At 40.9% G+C, this 13,839-nt stretch overlaps 1 protein-coding gene across 4 annotated transcripts in view; it reads left to right on the plus strand.

Annotated features, from left to right (window-relative positions):
• Window positions 1-11,040, plus strand: part of PDK3 (pyruvate dehydrogenase kinase 3) — a 132,195-nt gene extending 121,155 nt beyond the window's left edge. For 3 of the 4 annotated variants that reach the window (XM_055337712.1, XM_055337710.1, XM_055337713.1), the window contains 4 exons: window positions 290-400; window positions 4,235-4,348; window positions 5,664-5,803; window positions 10,346-11,040. In XM_055337712.1, the coding sequence (XP_055193687.1) occupies window positions 290-400; window positions 4,235-4,348; window positions 5,664-5,803; window positions 10,346-10,376 (396 nt within the window). In that variant the 3' untranslated portion in view covers window positions 10,377-11,040. The remainder of the gene's footprint in view (window positions 1-289; window positions 401-4,234; window positions 4,349-5,663; window positions 5,804-10,345) is intronic. The other variant, XM_055337711.1, reaches the window with a different exon arrangement.
• Window positions 11,041-13,839: the final 2,799 nt, after the last annotated feature.

Consider the following 13,839-nt stretch of genomic DNA (forward strand, 5'->3'; position numbering starts at 1 on the left):
TCTTATTTGTATGTACCACGTTAGATCTGTAGCTTCTTATCTCATTTAAACTTATTAGAACCCCGCTTTTCCCGGAGCTGAATAAGACCTGAGCCCAAGCCTGTCAATCCCATTGCATTTCCTGCCTTTGTTTTATTTTAGCTTGTTCACGGTGCAACCATATTTCACTGGGGGTTCCAAGCCCTTGTACATTTTAGAGTTGCCTGGTATATACTTTAATGAACTTCTTGCCTTGTACTAAGAGATTGACTTTAAAAAAAAAAAAACAAAAACCTTTTGTACATTACAGATAAGTGACCTGGGTGGTGGTGTGCCACTTCGAAAAATAGACCGCCTTTTTAACTACATGTATTCAACTGCTCCTAGACCTAGCCTGGAGCCTACAAGAGCTGCCCCTCTGGTAAGCATCTTAAAGTGCCGCTTAAGGAAGGACAAGAGGAGGGAGGGACTCTAACGGAGCAGGCTTTCTCCCTGGCTCCTAACTCCAGCCTCTTTGAATTCGAATGTTTCCTGCATGATTTGGAGGAGGGGTATTTTTTATCACACTGCTACCGTCTTTGTGAATCCTTTAGACTTAGATTTCTTTTCCAGTTGTGTCTAAGAAACACTCAGAGCTGAGTACCTCACTTCTTAATATAGAGAAAAAAGCATTTCCTTTCGGTTAAGACTGCTGCGGGAGCACCATTCCCCGCCTGGTGCTACCCTTGGAGCGGGTGGAAGGTGAATAGCGGCTGAGCAGAGGAGCCGCAGAGCGCGTTCGGCTGCAGCTGCCGCATGGTCCTGGGCGCTTGGGCGCTGCGTGCTTTGGAGACCCAAATCACCCAGGGCCTTTGAACTTCCCCCACCACATCTGTTTATATAATTAGAATGTTAAATTATGAACACATTAAATATTTTTGTAGTAAACAACGTAAGCAGGGAACATATAGGTGGCGTATGCATTTTCAGCGCCCTTTCTGTCTCAGCCCTGTTAGGCAGTGAGAAAAGCCTCAGGTTACCATGGCAGCATTTAGATCCTGCTAGGGCCACACTTTGTTCCCCTGCTGAGTGTTTCTAATTGACAAACAACAATTGAACCCTTTGTCATTAAACACAGCAACATATCTATCAGTCTGCAAAAATGGTTGAGGGTACAAATTAAGCTTCATTTTCAAGTCCTACCTGACCGATAAGCACATAAGATTATATTTTATTTGTATGAATAAAATCCAACACTATGCATCATTTATTCGAGACGGAGTTTGTTAACTCAGCATGTTGAAAACGGAGAGAAAGTCATTTTTATAGGAGTCGAGAAAATTCATGAAAGATCAATTCTGAAAGGCATTGCCTTCACCAGGCTTTGGTACCTACTTAAATAAATGTCAAAAGAAAAAAAAAGAAACACACTACAAGCAAATCTGGAGCCTTCCACAGTTGTTTAAAAGGAACATGGATCCTCTCTATTCCAGGTCTCAAAATAGCATCCTGAGGACAGCTGTTCTGTCATAGTTTTTAAAAATGAAACTGAATTGATGTAAGACCTTAAAATATTAGGTATCCGACCTCCCATTTCATAGATGAGAAAATCAGGCTAGCGCCTTGCCCAAGGTCATCGTGCTCATTATGGCACAGCTGGCACTGGCCACGTCAGCATTCTTTCCCGTGTATAATATGGCCTCTCCTTCTGAAGAAAGGCTTCCTCTGGCATCCGTCCTGGTTATAGACTGTCTTCAGCTTTAAAGTGAGCACATGGATATATACTCCTAGAAAATAGTTTTCTCAGCAGACACCTTCCTATGTTCTAGCTCTCTGCCTTGACACGTGTATTTCTTTTTTCGAAATGTCCTCCTACTCAACTCCTGTTGGAACCTTTGACATCCTTTGACAAACTTGGGTGAACCCCACCAAATCCAAGTTAGAGACCCCTCTTCTGTGTTCTCAGGGCTTACCTGTCTCCTCACACTCACAACTGTTGAGCTTAGGAGTTCTGGGCTGTTCCCTTACAGTAGGCCTGAGGACGGGCTCTAGGCCTTGCGGGAATGTAGGAGGCAGATTTCCTTGGCCTCTCCCTGTAGTATTCTGGTTGCTTTGCTGTGGTGACGCCATGCAGCATTATGGCTATCTTGCCCTCACTACCAGCCATAATCTGCCATAGTGACAGGGCCCTCCATCATACCCAACTCTTTGAGTTAGGACCTGCCTTAAGAAAGGTATCTAGGAAAGATGTTTGAAAATGATAGAAATCCATGTAACCTGGGAAAATTGCTGCTCTGTAGTAGCCCTAATAGCTTCCACTTACTTACTTTTACTAGGTCTTAGACGCTGTGTCAAGACTTGACACTTACATTATTTAATCCTCATAGCGCTCTGAGGGGAGCTTTTTCTTCTATCTTCAGATGACAAAACAGTCTCAGAGAGGTCGAGTAAACTGCTCAGAGTGGATTTCTACTTAGGTCTCTTTGAGCCTAAAGCCCGTGCAAGCACTGCTCTACGAGTGCATCACCCCACTGCTTCCCTCATTCACTTTTTCAGTGGATTTCATCAGAGGAGCCAAAGCTTACACTACTGAATCTGCCCCTCCACTCCAGAGTTATTGAAATTAGTCTCAGTTCTTATTGTTCCTGTCACTATCTGAGACCTTTTCTTTTTTTCAACAACCTATTACATTCAGCGTTCTATAACAAAGATATAGGAAGGTACTGTAAAAAAATTTTTTTGTCTCTAAACATATGTGATCTACCATATATCAAAATATGTTAGCATTCCCAGAACCTTAGGAGGTAGACTCTCAGGAGATTTTCTTCTCAGTACATGTATTAGCCTCAGTACTGGTAGATTTGAACTCTTATGCTACTCAATTTAATTTTCACTTCAGAGGGCAAGAAAATCTGATAATGGAACTTCAGTGATGTGATTTAGTATTGTTACCAGTTCGGATCCCTGGGTGGCGCAGCGGTTTAGCGCCTGTCTTTGGCCCAGGGCGTGATCCTGGAGACCCGGGATCGAATCCCACGTCGGGCTCCCGATGCATGGAGCCTGCTTCTCCCTCTGTCTATGTCTCTGCCTCTCTCTCTCTCATTCTGTGTGACTATCATAAATAAATAAAAATTTAAAAAATTTAATAATAGTATTGTTACCAGTTCAAATTCCACTTGATTTGGGATTTACTTTAAAAATGCTAACAAAATAAATAAATAAATAAAAATGCTAACAGTAAAAAAAAAAAAAAAAGTGCTAACAGTAGGGGCAGCCCGGGTGGCTCAGCGGTTTAGTGCTGCCTTCAGCCCGGTGTGTGATCCTGGAAACCTGGGATCAAGTCCCACGTCAGGCTCCCGGCATGGAGCCTGCTTTTCCCTTCACCTGTGTCTCTGCACCTCTCTCTCTCTCTCTCTCTCAAATAAATAAATAAAATCTTTTAAAAAAATGCTAACAGTTGGGGGCACCTGGGTGGCTCAGTTGGTTAAGAGCCTGCCTTTGGCTCAGATCATGATCCCAGGGTCTAGGGATCAAGCCCCACGTCATCGGGTTCCCTGCTCACAGGAAGCCTGCTTCTCCCTTTCTCTCCCTCTCCCTGTATGTAATTACACTCTCTCTGTCAAATAAATAAGTGAAATCTTTTAAAAAATGCTAACAATTTGTTTTGAAATGCTCAAAAAGCATTAGTCAAAACTTGGGAGTATTTCTAATGTTTTCCAAACATAAGAGAAGTGTTTTTGCAGAGCAAAAATAGATTGTTTGCCATAAATGAGCATATACATCATTGTAAAGGTTGGATCAATAGTTTATTTCCTTTAGACTTGAATTAAGAAGTTATTTTAATTGGGGTGCCTGGGTGGCTCAGTTGGTTGAGCGTCTGGCTCTTGATTTCGGCCCAGGTCATGATCTTAGGGTTCTAGGATTAAGCTCTGCATTGGGCTCCCCATTCAGCGGGGAGTCTCTGCTCAAGGATTCTCCCCTTCTCTCACTCGTGCTCTCCCTCGCTCTCACTCTCTAAAATAAATAAGCTTTTATTTATTTATTTTTTTATTAAATTTATTTTTTATTGGTGTTCAATTTACCAACATACAGAATAACATCCAGTGCTCATCCCGTCAAGTGCCCCCATCAGTGCCCGTCACCCATTCACCCTCCCCCGCCCTCCTCCTAAATAAGTTTTTGAAAGAAAGAATTTCTTTTACTCTTGAGTAGTCCTCATACCAAGCATGTTAGCATTTGTGCCTGTCTCACTGTATTAATTTTCTTTTCTCTATAGGCTGGATTTGGATATGGCTTGCCAATTTCTCGTCTGTATGCTAGATATTTCCAAGGAGATCTAAAACTCTATTCCATGGAAGGAGTCGGTACTGATGCAGTCATTTATTTGAAGGTACTGTACTTATTAGTTATATGAAGGCATCTTTACTTTTTAAAGCTTTAAGTTCTAATAATTAATGGAGAATAGCACTGCATCATCTCTTCAGTTCAGATTTACTTCAGTTTTATGGGAAAACCAGGGTATGTCCTGCCCTTGATTTTATGCTCAGATATAGCAAATTGTGAAACACAGAGATGCAACAACCAAAATACTGATTTTTAAAGCCATGATTCTTTCTTGTGATTTCTTTTAAATTGCATAACCATAACCATTGAAAGGACTAATCTAAAAGGAGACAGCTTTTCATAAACTAAAATGTTTTAGCCTTTTACTTTAAAACTCGCTGGCTTTCCCAGAGTTCCAAGAATGCAATAATCATAATACGGTGATATAAAAAGGCTGATCTAATAATAACAAAGCTTCCATAATGCAGGTTTTCTCATTCCTTGGTGGCATCAGACTTTTTATTTATTTCTAAACTCTGGAGTATTTGGAGTATTTTTTGAGTAGATCATACAGGCACGTAGTACAAAATTGAGAAGCTGCAAAAGGGAAAACTAAGCCTTTCCCACCACTGTCTCTATGTCACCCAGTTCTCTTGCCCAGAGGCTACTGTGGTACCAGTTTCTCATGGAGCCTCCTGGAGTTGGTTGTACGTTGATAAATATACGGGGGAAAATATTTTTTCCGTACACAATGATTTCAGCATTTTGCCTTTTTTTAAAGCTTTCCTGTATATCTTGGAGATATTGCTATAGCCATTCATATAGATCTGGTCATTCTTTTTAACAGCTGCATAGTATGTTACATGTTGTATGGGATGTGGTATCCTATTAGCCAGTTATTTGAAGTGTTTATCTTAGATGCCCATGCATCTAAATGATGTGATATTTGACATCACTTTATAGGCTTATGTTTATAAACTTAGTATGTATGAAGCTTTATTTCTTTATGAGCCCTCCGGCAGAGCAATTGGCCAGTAGTGCTTGGCCTAAGACCATATAGTCAAGATGATGGAGTATCTCAAAGCAGTATTAACTGAATTAAATGCTTTTTCTTCTGGTTACTCTATGTGCTTTAGTACTGGTTTTTAATGAGTGAATGTTTTTGTTTTGTTTTTTTTTTTGAGTGAATGTTTTTATTCCTTTAAAAGAGCTTTAATTTCATCTTGGCCGGTCTAAGTAAACTGTGAAAATATAATTTTAATATAATTCCAAAAATATGTATTAAGATTTCTAACGTTTTAAATAGTCAAATTTGGGTTAGTATTTCATGTGAGAAAAATGACACCATGGATCTTCGGTGTATATTTTTGTTTTTTTCCTAGGCACTTTCAAGTGAATCATTTGAGAGACTTCCAGTTTTCAATAAGTCCGCCTGGCGTCATTACAAGACCACACCGGAAGCTGATGACTGGAGCAATCCCAGCAGAGAACCTAGGGACGCTTCAAAATACAAGGCGAAACAGTAACTTTCCACTTTGCCTTTTGCTGTAAAATGTCTGATTTTTCCCTAGAATGTACCAGCCAGATGATACGTTTAGCCAAGTCTTTGTGGTTTTTTTCCCACTGGAAAAGGAAAGTGATCTCTAAAGAAAGGTGGGAGCTGCTTTTTCGCTCCAGCCAGAAGGGACAGCAAGGACTGGATAGCCAGAGTAGCCCTGCCAGTAGAGGTGCTGATGTTCTAGGAGTCCTTACCCTGTGGAGCTATTAACAGCAGTGAGCAAGGTTTATACTGCCATAGATTTTATTTCAAAAGTAAACTTTGCTATTTGTCGTCACCTATAGAGATTGACAGGAGAATGTTTAGAGAAAGTCTGTGGGGGGTTGAATCCAAAAAAAAAATAAAGGAGTTAGAATTATCAGTCAAGATAAACAAACTGGTTTATCCATACAACGGGAAAGGACACGTACTATGTGATTCCACTTGGTGAGGTGCCTAGCAAAATCAATTTCATAGAGACAGAAGGTGAAATGGTGGTTGCCAAGGGCAGGGGGAATGAGGAGTTAGTGTTTAACGGGTGTAGAGTTTCCGTTGGGATGATGAAAAAGTTCTGGAGATGGATAGTGATGAGTGGTTACTCAGTACTGTGAATATACTTAATGCTGCTGAACCGTACACTGAAAAACAACATTTCTAACCATCTTACTGGATAGCAGATTTGATGTATGGTTTACCATAATAAAAATGAAAAAAGAAGAAACCGAAGCAATCACAAAATAACAGGTTTCACTGCTTTATGGTAATAAGAGCAACAATCTTCGGTTTCCAATTATTTTTTCTTTTCACAACTATTAGGCTCCAACTCTATTAGCAACAGTAACGACTCTGTTTATTTAAAATAACCTTTTATTAACAGAATGGCAGTATATGTGCATTATAAAGAATTAGAAAATGTAAGTGAGCAAAAAAAGGAAACAGAAGCCACTATATTCCCACAACCTAGACATTACTGCTCTTACCACTTAGTGTATGTTCTTCCAGATGCTCTGCTATTTTTATACACATGTACTTTCCCCCGGATAAGATCTACTTATTTACACTGTTTTACAACCTGGTTTTAGTTCATTTAATCTTTTCTACCTTTCCATGTCAGTAAATTTCCATCTTGAAAATTTCCCTGAATTGCCCTAACCTGGATCCATTAGTTCCTGACTTGTATGACAAATTTGAGTAGATTCCAAATTGCTTTTAATCTAGAACAGTTTTGTTGTTGTTGCTGAGAGACCATTCCAGTTGTCCCGCAAAAGTATCCCACCTTGATTGGTTTGGTTTCTTCTCTGACACGTCAGTTAGCTTTTCCACCACTCTCCGTATTTCCTATAAACTGCAAGTTCATCTGAAGATTCCATAGAGCATTTTTTGCTAGAGTACCTCATGAGCACTATTTCAGAATCACACTGTGAGACTCATGATATCTGACTGATCCACCTTTAGTGAGGTTAAGATTGGCGATGTTTAAAACGTTGACTGGTCCCTCCATGGTATAGTTGTTTTTCCCTTCTCACCTAGAAAGTAATCTGGGGTGCCTGGGTGGCTCAGTCGGTTAAGCATTGGACTCTTGATTTCAGCTCAGGTCATGATCTCAGGGTCTTAGCGGCCCAGTTGTTCTGAAAGCAACGAAGGCTGTAAATGATCTCAGGGTCCTGGGATTGAGCCCCACGGTGGGCCCTGTGCGCAGCAGGGAGTCTGCTCGAGGATTCTCCCTCTCTCCCTGCCCCTCCCCAACTCATGTGTGCACTCTCTCTCTTCCTCATCAATGCAGGCCATTTAGGTTCCTTTTTTTTTTTAAGATGTTATTTATTTTAGAGAGAGTGTAAGTGGGGAAAGGGGAGAGAGAGAGAGAGAATCCCAAGCAAACTCTGCACTGAGCGAGGAGCCAGACGTGCGGCTTCATCCCAGGACCCTGAGATCATAATCTGAGCCGAAATCAAGAGTCAGATGCTTAACCTACTGAGCCCCCCAGGCACTCCTATTTAGGTGACTTTTGAAGTACAGTTCATCCTGACAAGGCAGGATAAGAATTTAAATCTTCTCTTTAATGACCAATTTTCAAGGTAAGAGGTTGAGTTAAAATCTACCTTAAATGGTAACAGATGAGTTTCTGGCTTTCTCTTTTTTGAGCATTATTATGGATAGTTTTGACTTTCCTCCAATAGGTTTCAATTAGAACGTACCCACACACGAATATAAAGTCTTCATTCAGTATATGGCTTGACACATTTTTGCATCTATATTTCCAGCACCTGAAAAGGCCTCTTCCTAATCAGACTCTTCTCCCTTTACCATGCCCCAAGGAGCCATTATTCTGACTCTGTCACCCATCCTTAAAACTAACTCTAGCACTTCTTAAACTTCAAAGGAACATGTAGTATGTACTCTTTTCGTGTCTGGATTTCTGTGAGGTTCATCCATGTTACTGCATGTAGCAGCCAGCATTTTGATGATTAAATTGGCACACCATTGGCCATTGGTAACTATTTCAAGTCAGGTCCTCTGTGTTCCTTTGCTAAAACCCCATGGATCTTTGAAAGCTTTTTCTGGCCCAAGATGATATCATGGTCCAGAGCACAATATAAGAAACATCTTATATCTTCCCTGCCTCCATCCTAGAATCAACTATTTTCCTCAAGAAGTCCTACTTGCCTCTGACAGGTTCTAGAGACCCTAATCTGGAAATTGAGAGTGTACGTTGTACCTTTTCTAGTCCCCTTTTCTGGACAGAACTATACAATATATATTTTTAAGTCGTAAGTTAATATTGATATTTTCAGTTTGATTTTAACATTGCAGTGTTTCACCCAAATACATTTTAATTGTGTATATTTCTTCTGATCTTGAAAACCTTGATTCTTAACGTAATGCAACAGAAAAGTATTTGTACGCAAATACAGTGGATATAGCTTTGTCATTTTGACCATTATAGTAGCATTGGTCTTTTCTGATAAATAATATAAAACTTATCTATATTGATTTCTTTTCTCTACGGAAACGTCATGATGGACCTCTCTATAGTATTGCTGAACTAGTCATTCATCTCAAAGATGAAATTTAGAGGAGTTTGGTTTGTGCACGTGAGTGCAAGCGTACACATGGGTGTGTATACATACATATGCATACCATCCCTGGCCAAGATTAAGCTAAATCATCTTGAAACATTTGGATCAATTTCCTTTGATTTCATTTTCAGTCTGTATGTCAGTCAGGTAACATGTTGGGCATCAATGTGACCAATTCAAGCTATTGCTCAGATTGAGGAAGTTATTTGGGTAGTACAGAAGCAGTCTTTAGAAATAATATGGTCTGTTTGGACTGTAAAAGATCGCTTTAATTGAATCTTATTTTAAATGTGATTTTAAGACTCTAGCAGGTTGTATACCTAATTAATTATGAGTCTTGATTTCTAATATATTATTAGACAAACAAGTTTTAGCAGAAAGCAGTATTTAAAATTGGAAAATGGTTAGCCTGATGATTAAAATTGTTAAATATACAAATAGGATAATTGGTGGCGATCTTGGGAAAGTATAGCTATGGTAAGTTCACTAGGTGAATGAGAAATTCTACAAAAATTTATTTTCTAATCAGATTTTTCTTTTTTTGGCTTTTTAAAGTTTTTTTAAAAAGATTTTATTTTTTCATGAGAGACACACACACACACACACACACAGAGGCAGAGACACAGGCAGAGGGAGAAGCAGGCTCCAGGCAGGGAGCCCGATGCAGGACTTGATCCTGGGACTTCAGGACCATGCCCTGGGCCGAAGGGGCAGGTGCCAAACTGCTGAGCCACCCAGGGATCCCTTTTAAAGTTTTTATTTTAATTCCGTTTAAAACATGCTGTATGATATTAATTTCAAGTGTATGGTATAGTGATTCAACACTTTCACACATCACGTGGTGCTCATCACAATCTAATCAGATTTTTAAGAACAGCTTTATTGGGATATAATTCACATACCCTATAAAATTCACCCTCTTAAAGTGTACAGTTTTAGTGTATTCAGAGTGTGTGACCCTCACCACTGTCTAATTTTAGAATGTTTGTACCATCTCAAAAAGAAACCCTGTATCCATTAGCTTTCATTCCTCATTTCTAATCAGCTTTTTACCTGAGAATAATGAACTGTTTTGAAGTATGTATAAGGGGACGCCTGAGTGGCCCAGTTGGTTAAGTGGCTGCCTTCGGCTCAGGTCGTGATCCCCAAGTCCCTGGGATTGAGCCCCACTTCAGGCTCCCTGCTCAGTGGGGAGCCTGCTTCTCCCTCTCCCTCTGCCCTTCCCCCCCCACACTCATGTGCACGCTCTCTCTCTCTCAAATCTTTTTTAAAAGTATGTATAAGTAATTAAATGGTAATTCTTTTTCTGTAGTAACCATAGAGAATACTTCTGAGACAAGGCAAACCTTTTTGAATTATCACTGTAACTAAATGCTCTGAGTAAATCTTGGTTAAATAGAGAAGATTGTACTCAAACTCACTATGGATATTCCTGTTATTTTCTTTGTAGGGACAAGATCAAGACCAATAGAACTTTCTAGAGAAATGAACACTTCTGTCCTCTCTGTGAAGAAAGATTGTCTTCTGCAAGTCAACCAGAGAGAACTCCTTTCCTCCACCAACTTTGAGCAAGGCACTATAGTTACTCCAGTGCTTGAATGTGTACTTTCTCTATATGAGCTGGATCTTTTCCACGGAAACTTTCCTGTAGCTGCTCCAGATCTTCACTAAAGTAGTAACTTGAGTCATGTTTCATATACGTTGCTGTGGTTTGGTTGGCGCCTGTCGTAAGAGAGCACGGAGCCCCATTAGCACTCTGGTGTCCTACTAGCTCTCTCCTTATTGTCCTAGAGTTGAGTGTCTATATTCTCCCCGGGATCCTAAGCTCCTTCCGCATTCCAGATACAGCCAGTGTCCACTGCTGCTCTTTGTGACCAAACACCATGTGTTTCCAAACCACCGACTAAGGCCTGGGTAGTCTGGATGTTGAAGACACTGGCAGAGCGTGTCTCAATAATTCAGTCCTGTGGCCCTTCCTCTCTCATGCGTCCTCCCTCCCTCTGTGATTTCAACCTCTGCCTTCTTCCATCTGGTCTAAGTCAAGTGCGGCCACTCTCACATTAGCTCTTACTCTTTGATGCATCGATTTTATTTTGAAATTCACTTGTGTACTTCCATTCTGTCAATTAAAGCGTTCCAAAAGTTGTCTTGGAATGTCTCACTTACCTGCTTGGTTTCAAAGATCTTAAGTGAAAAACTTCTGGTCGTGATCAAGTTTGTGAGAAGCGGGAAGTGGAGTTTTTATGCTATGTAAAAATTTTGCCAGTCGACTTACGAGATTCTATCCCTTTGTAGTTTTCTGAGGAATTGCAAGTCCCTGGGTGATGCACTTTGCTGGTTGTCAGATCTGCTGCTGAAGGGAAGAAGTCTTTCTGGTTTATTTTGAAAAATGCCCTAGGTCTTCATAATTGTCATTTTCGTGAATTTTGGCCAGTTTTAGAATTGTCTATTTGATTCTTAGATTCCTTTACTTTGCTGCTGAAAACTGGCCTGGGTGGAGGACTCGGGGTGAGGAAAGAGAAAAGCGGGGTTGTGCTTACCCTCAGCAGTGGAAACCTTCCAAGAATCCAGATTAAAGGCAGTTTCTGTTGCTCCACAGAATGTGTTTCTCTTCACTGTAATTTTTCATATCATCTACTTTGGCTTCTGCCTTCTTTTGATGCCCATATGAATGCTTCCATCCAATTTTTAAGTATTGAGTTCACTGGTGGGAAATTTGTGGCTTGTAGAGTGTCCCCCCGCCCCCACCGCTTCAGGGCCATGGTGGCAGCAGTGCGGTTGCCCTTGTCGTGGACTCCGTGGGGATCTCCAGGAAGAGTTGTTCTCTGACCAGCTTGCGGGGGCAGGTGGCGGGGGGGCAGCTGTTTCTCCTCGTTCTGCTGAGCCTGATTTTGTTTCATTTCGTTATGTTACCTGAGCTCGTGGTAGTTCCCCTGATCTTTAGAAAGGTCTCATCTCTTCCATCCTTAGAAGGAGCTTATCAGAGAATTTGTATAATCCATCAGAGAAGAGAAAGATTGATGGACTTCTGAGAGAGGGGTGATGGGATGGTCCACATGGAAGCCTGCGGGCATGAGGCCTGAGGCCCATTCTCAAGAATGGGGCTGTTGCATATGATTGCTTCCTCATGTAAAACTAATGACCCTTTCCATTTGAAGTCCCTGGCTTTCTTACCTACGTTAGAGAGTGTATCATTATCTTACTAGGCCTCCATTTCTAACCATATACCTTTATACTTTCTTTTTTTTTTAAGAATTTATATATTCATGAGAGACACAGAGAGGCAGAGACAGGCCAAGGGAGAAGCAGGCTCCCTGTGGGGGGAGCCCAATGTGGGACTTGATCCCAGGACCCTGGGATCACATCCTGAGCCAAAGGCAGACGCTCAACCCTGAGCCACCCAAGTGCCCCGCCTTTATACTGAAAGTATAAAATACCGTGGGAGGAAGGAAGCCACAGGTTCAGGACCGGTCCCCTCCTGCCTCATTCTGGCAATGTGTTACTATGTGGTTGAGATTATTAGGTCCTCACCACAAGCGCCATGTAAGTGTTGAAGAAGGAAAATAGGGTGTAGAAAAATCCTATCACATTCTTCCCTTTACAGGTCTTCTTTAAAAGTAAAGATTTCTTTCAGTGTCTTAATGACTTCTTTGGTAGTCCTTTTACTAATGGACTTTCTGGATCACTCCTATCCATCTGACCCCAGTAGTCTTGGCTCTCCCTTTTGCTTTCTGCATCAAGAGTTGAACTTTGCTCCCACAGCAACCATAAGAAGAGCTACGGGAACATCTTACATGCTCACAGCTTAGTGGCTCAGGCATTCCTTTGTGCTTCTTGTACATGGTTCTCTGAACCCAGGTGCATCTTTCTGGCTGTTTGTTGGGTTTGTCGAAGCAAATGGTCAAATTGCTACCTAGAGGTTGTAAAATAAATAGACATTGACCCTTTTCTAGCTGACTTCAATTAGTTCTCCCATTTCTTCTGTGTTTCCCTCTCATTAACTCAATTTTTAGTATTGGGGGACATCTACTCTTTGGCATGGTTCTTGGGACATAGTAAAGGCTTAATAAATATTAGTTGAACCAATAAATGAAAATTGACATTTACTTTGGGTGGTGGGCAACAACTTTCTACGTTCTTAAGCTATTTTTGTTTCCAAATGTGAAACATTTCAGGTCAGGAACTGTGGAAATATTGAATCTCCTTTTTATAGTGCTGAGAAATGACTAAAGCATAGAGAAATGAAAGGAAAGAAGTAGGGATGGATCCACAGGAGAGCCGTCTGTTTGTTTGTTTTTTGTCTCTGGGTGTCTGATTTTGGCTCTTCAATATAGTGGGTTCTTTCCATCCAGTCAAGTGAGACAATTTTATAGCCTTGCTTATAGACGCCAAAGAACCTTCACATTAAGCATCCCATTTTGATCCTTCGAGTGCCGTGAGGTGGACCATGCAGGTGTTACTCTGTTCCTCCTAAGTGTTCTCAAGCAGTTCATTGGTCTGCCGAAGTGAAGGGAGGAACCAGAGAGAGTAGTTTCTAGGCCCGTGCTCTCAGCGATGCACCAGGTAACCAGCATTATCTCTTTTGAGGAATTTCTTGAATGCCTTAACCCTCAAAGGTAAGATACAAACCAAAATGTGTCTATAGTGCAAGAGAATTGCATTCAGGAGAGGTTTTCTTTTGTGTGTTTTCATTTTGGGGTAGTTAGTTGGAGGAGATAATCGAATGGATTTGGCAGCTCTTACCTAGAAAGACAGGCAACTTAGAGGGTATAGCTGTAGGTAATTACTGGAGTTATTTAGACTTAATTCTATGTTTCATTTAACTCCGTGTTCACTGCCAGCCCTTTCATACAAAGACTCCACGTTCGATACTTGCTTCTATCCTTTGGTGGCCTGGAGTACAGCTCCAGTTGGATTTCCTTGCATATTTACAAATACACTTCT

The sequence above is a fragment of the Nyctereutes procyonoides genome, unplaced genomic scaffold (genome assembly GCF_905146905.1).
Source record: "Nyctereutes procyonoides isolate TBG_1078 unplaced genomic scaffold, NYPRO_anot_genome, whole genome shotgun sequence".
Classification (NCBI taxonomy): domain Eukaryota; kingdom Metazoa; phylum Chordata; class Mammalia; order Carnivora; family Canidae; genus Nyctereutes; species Nyctereutes procyonoides.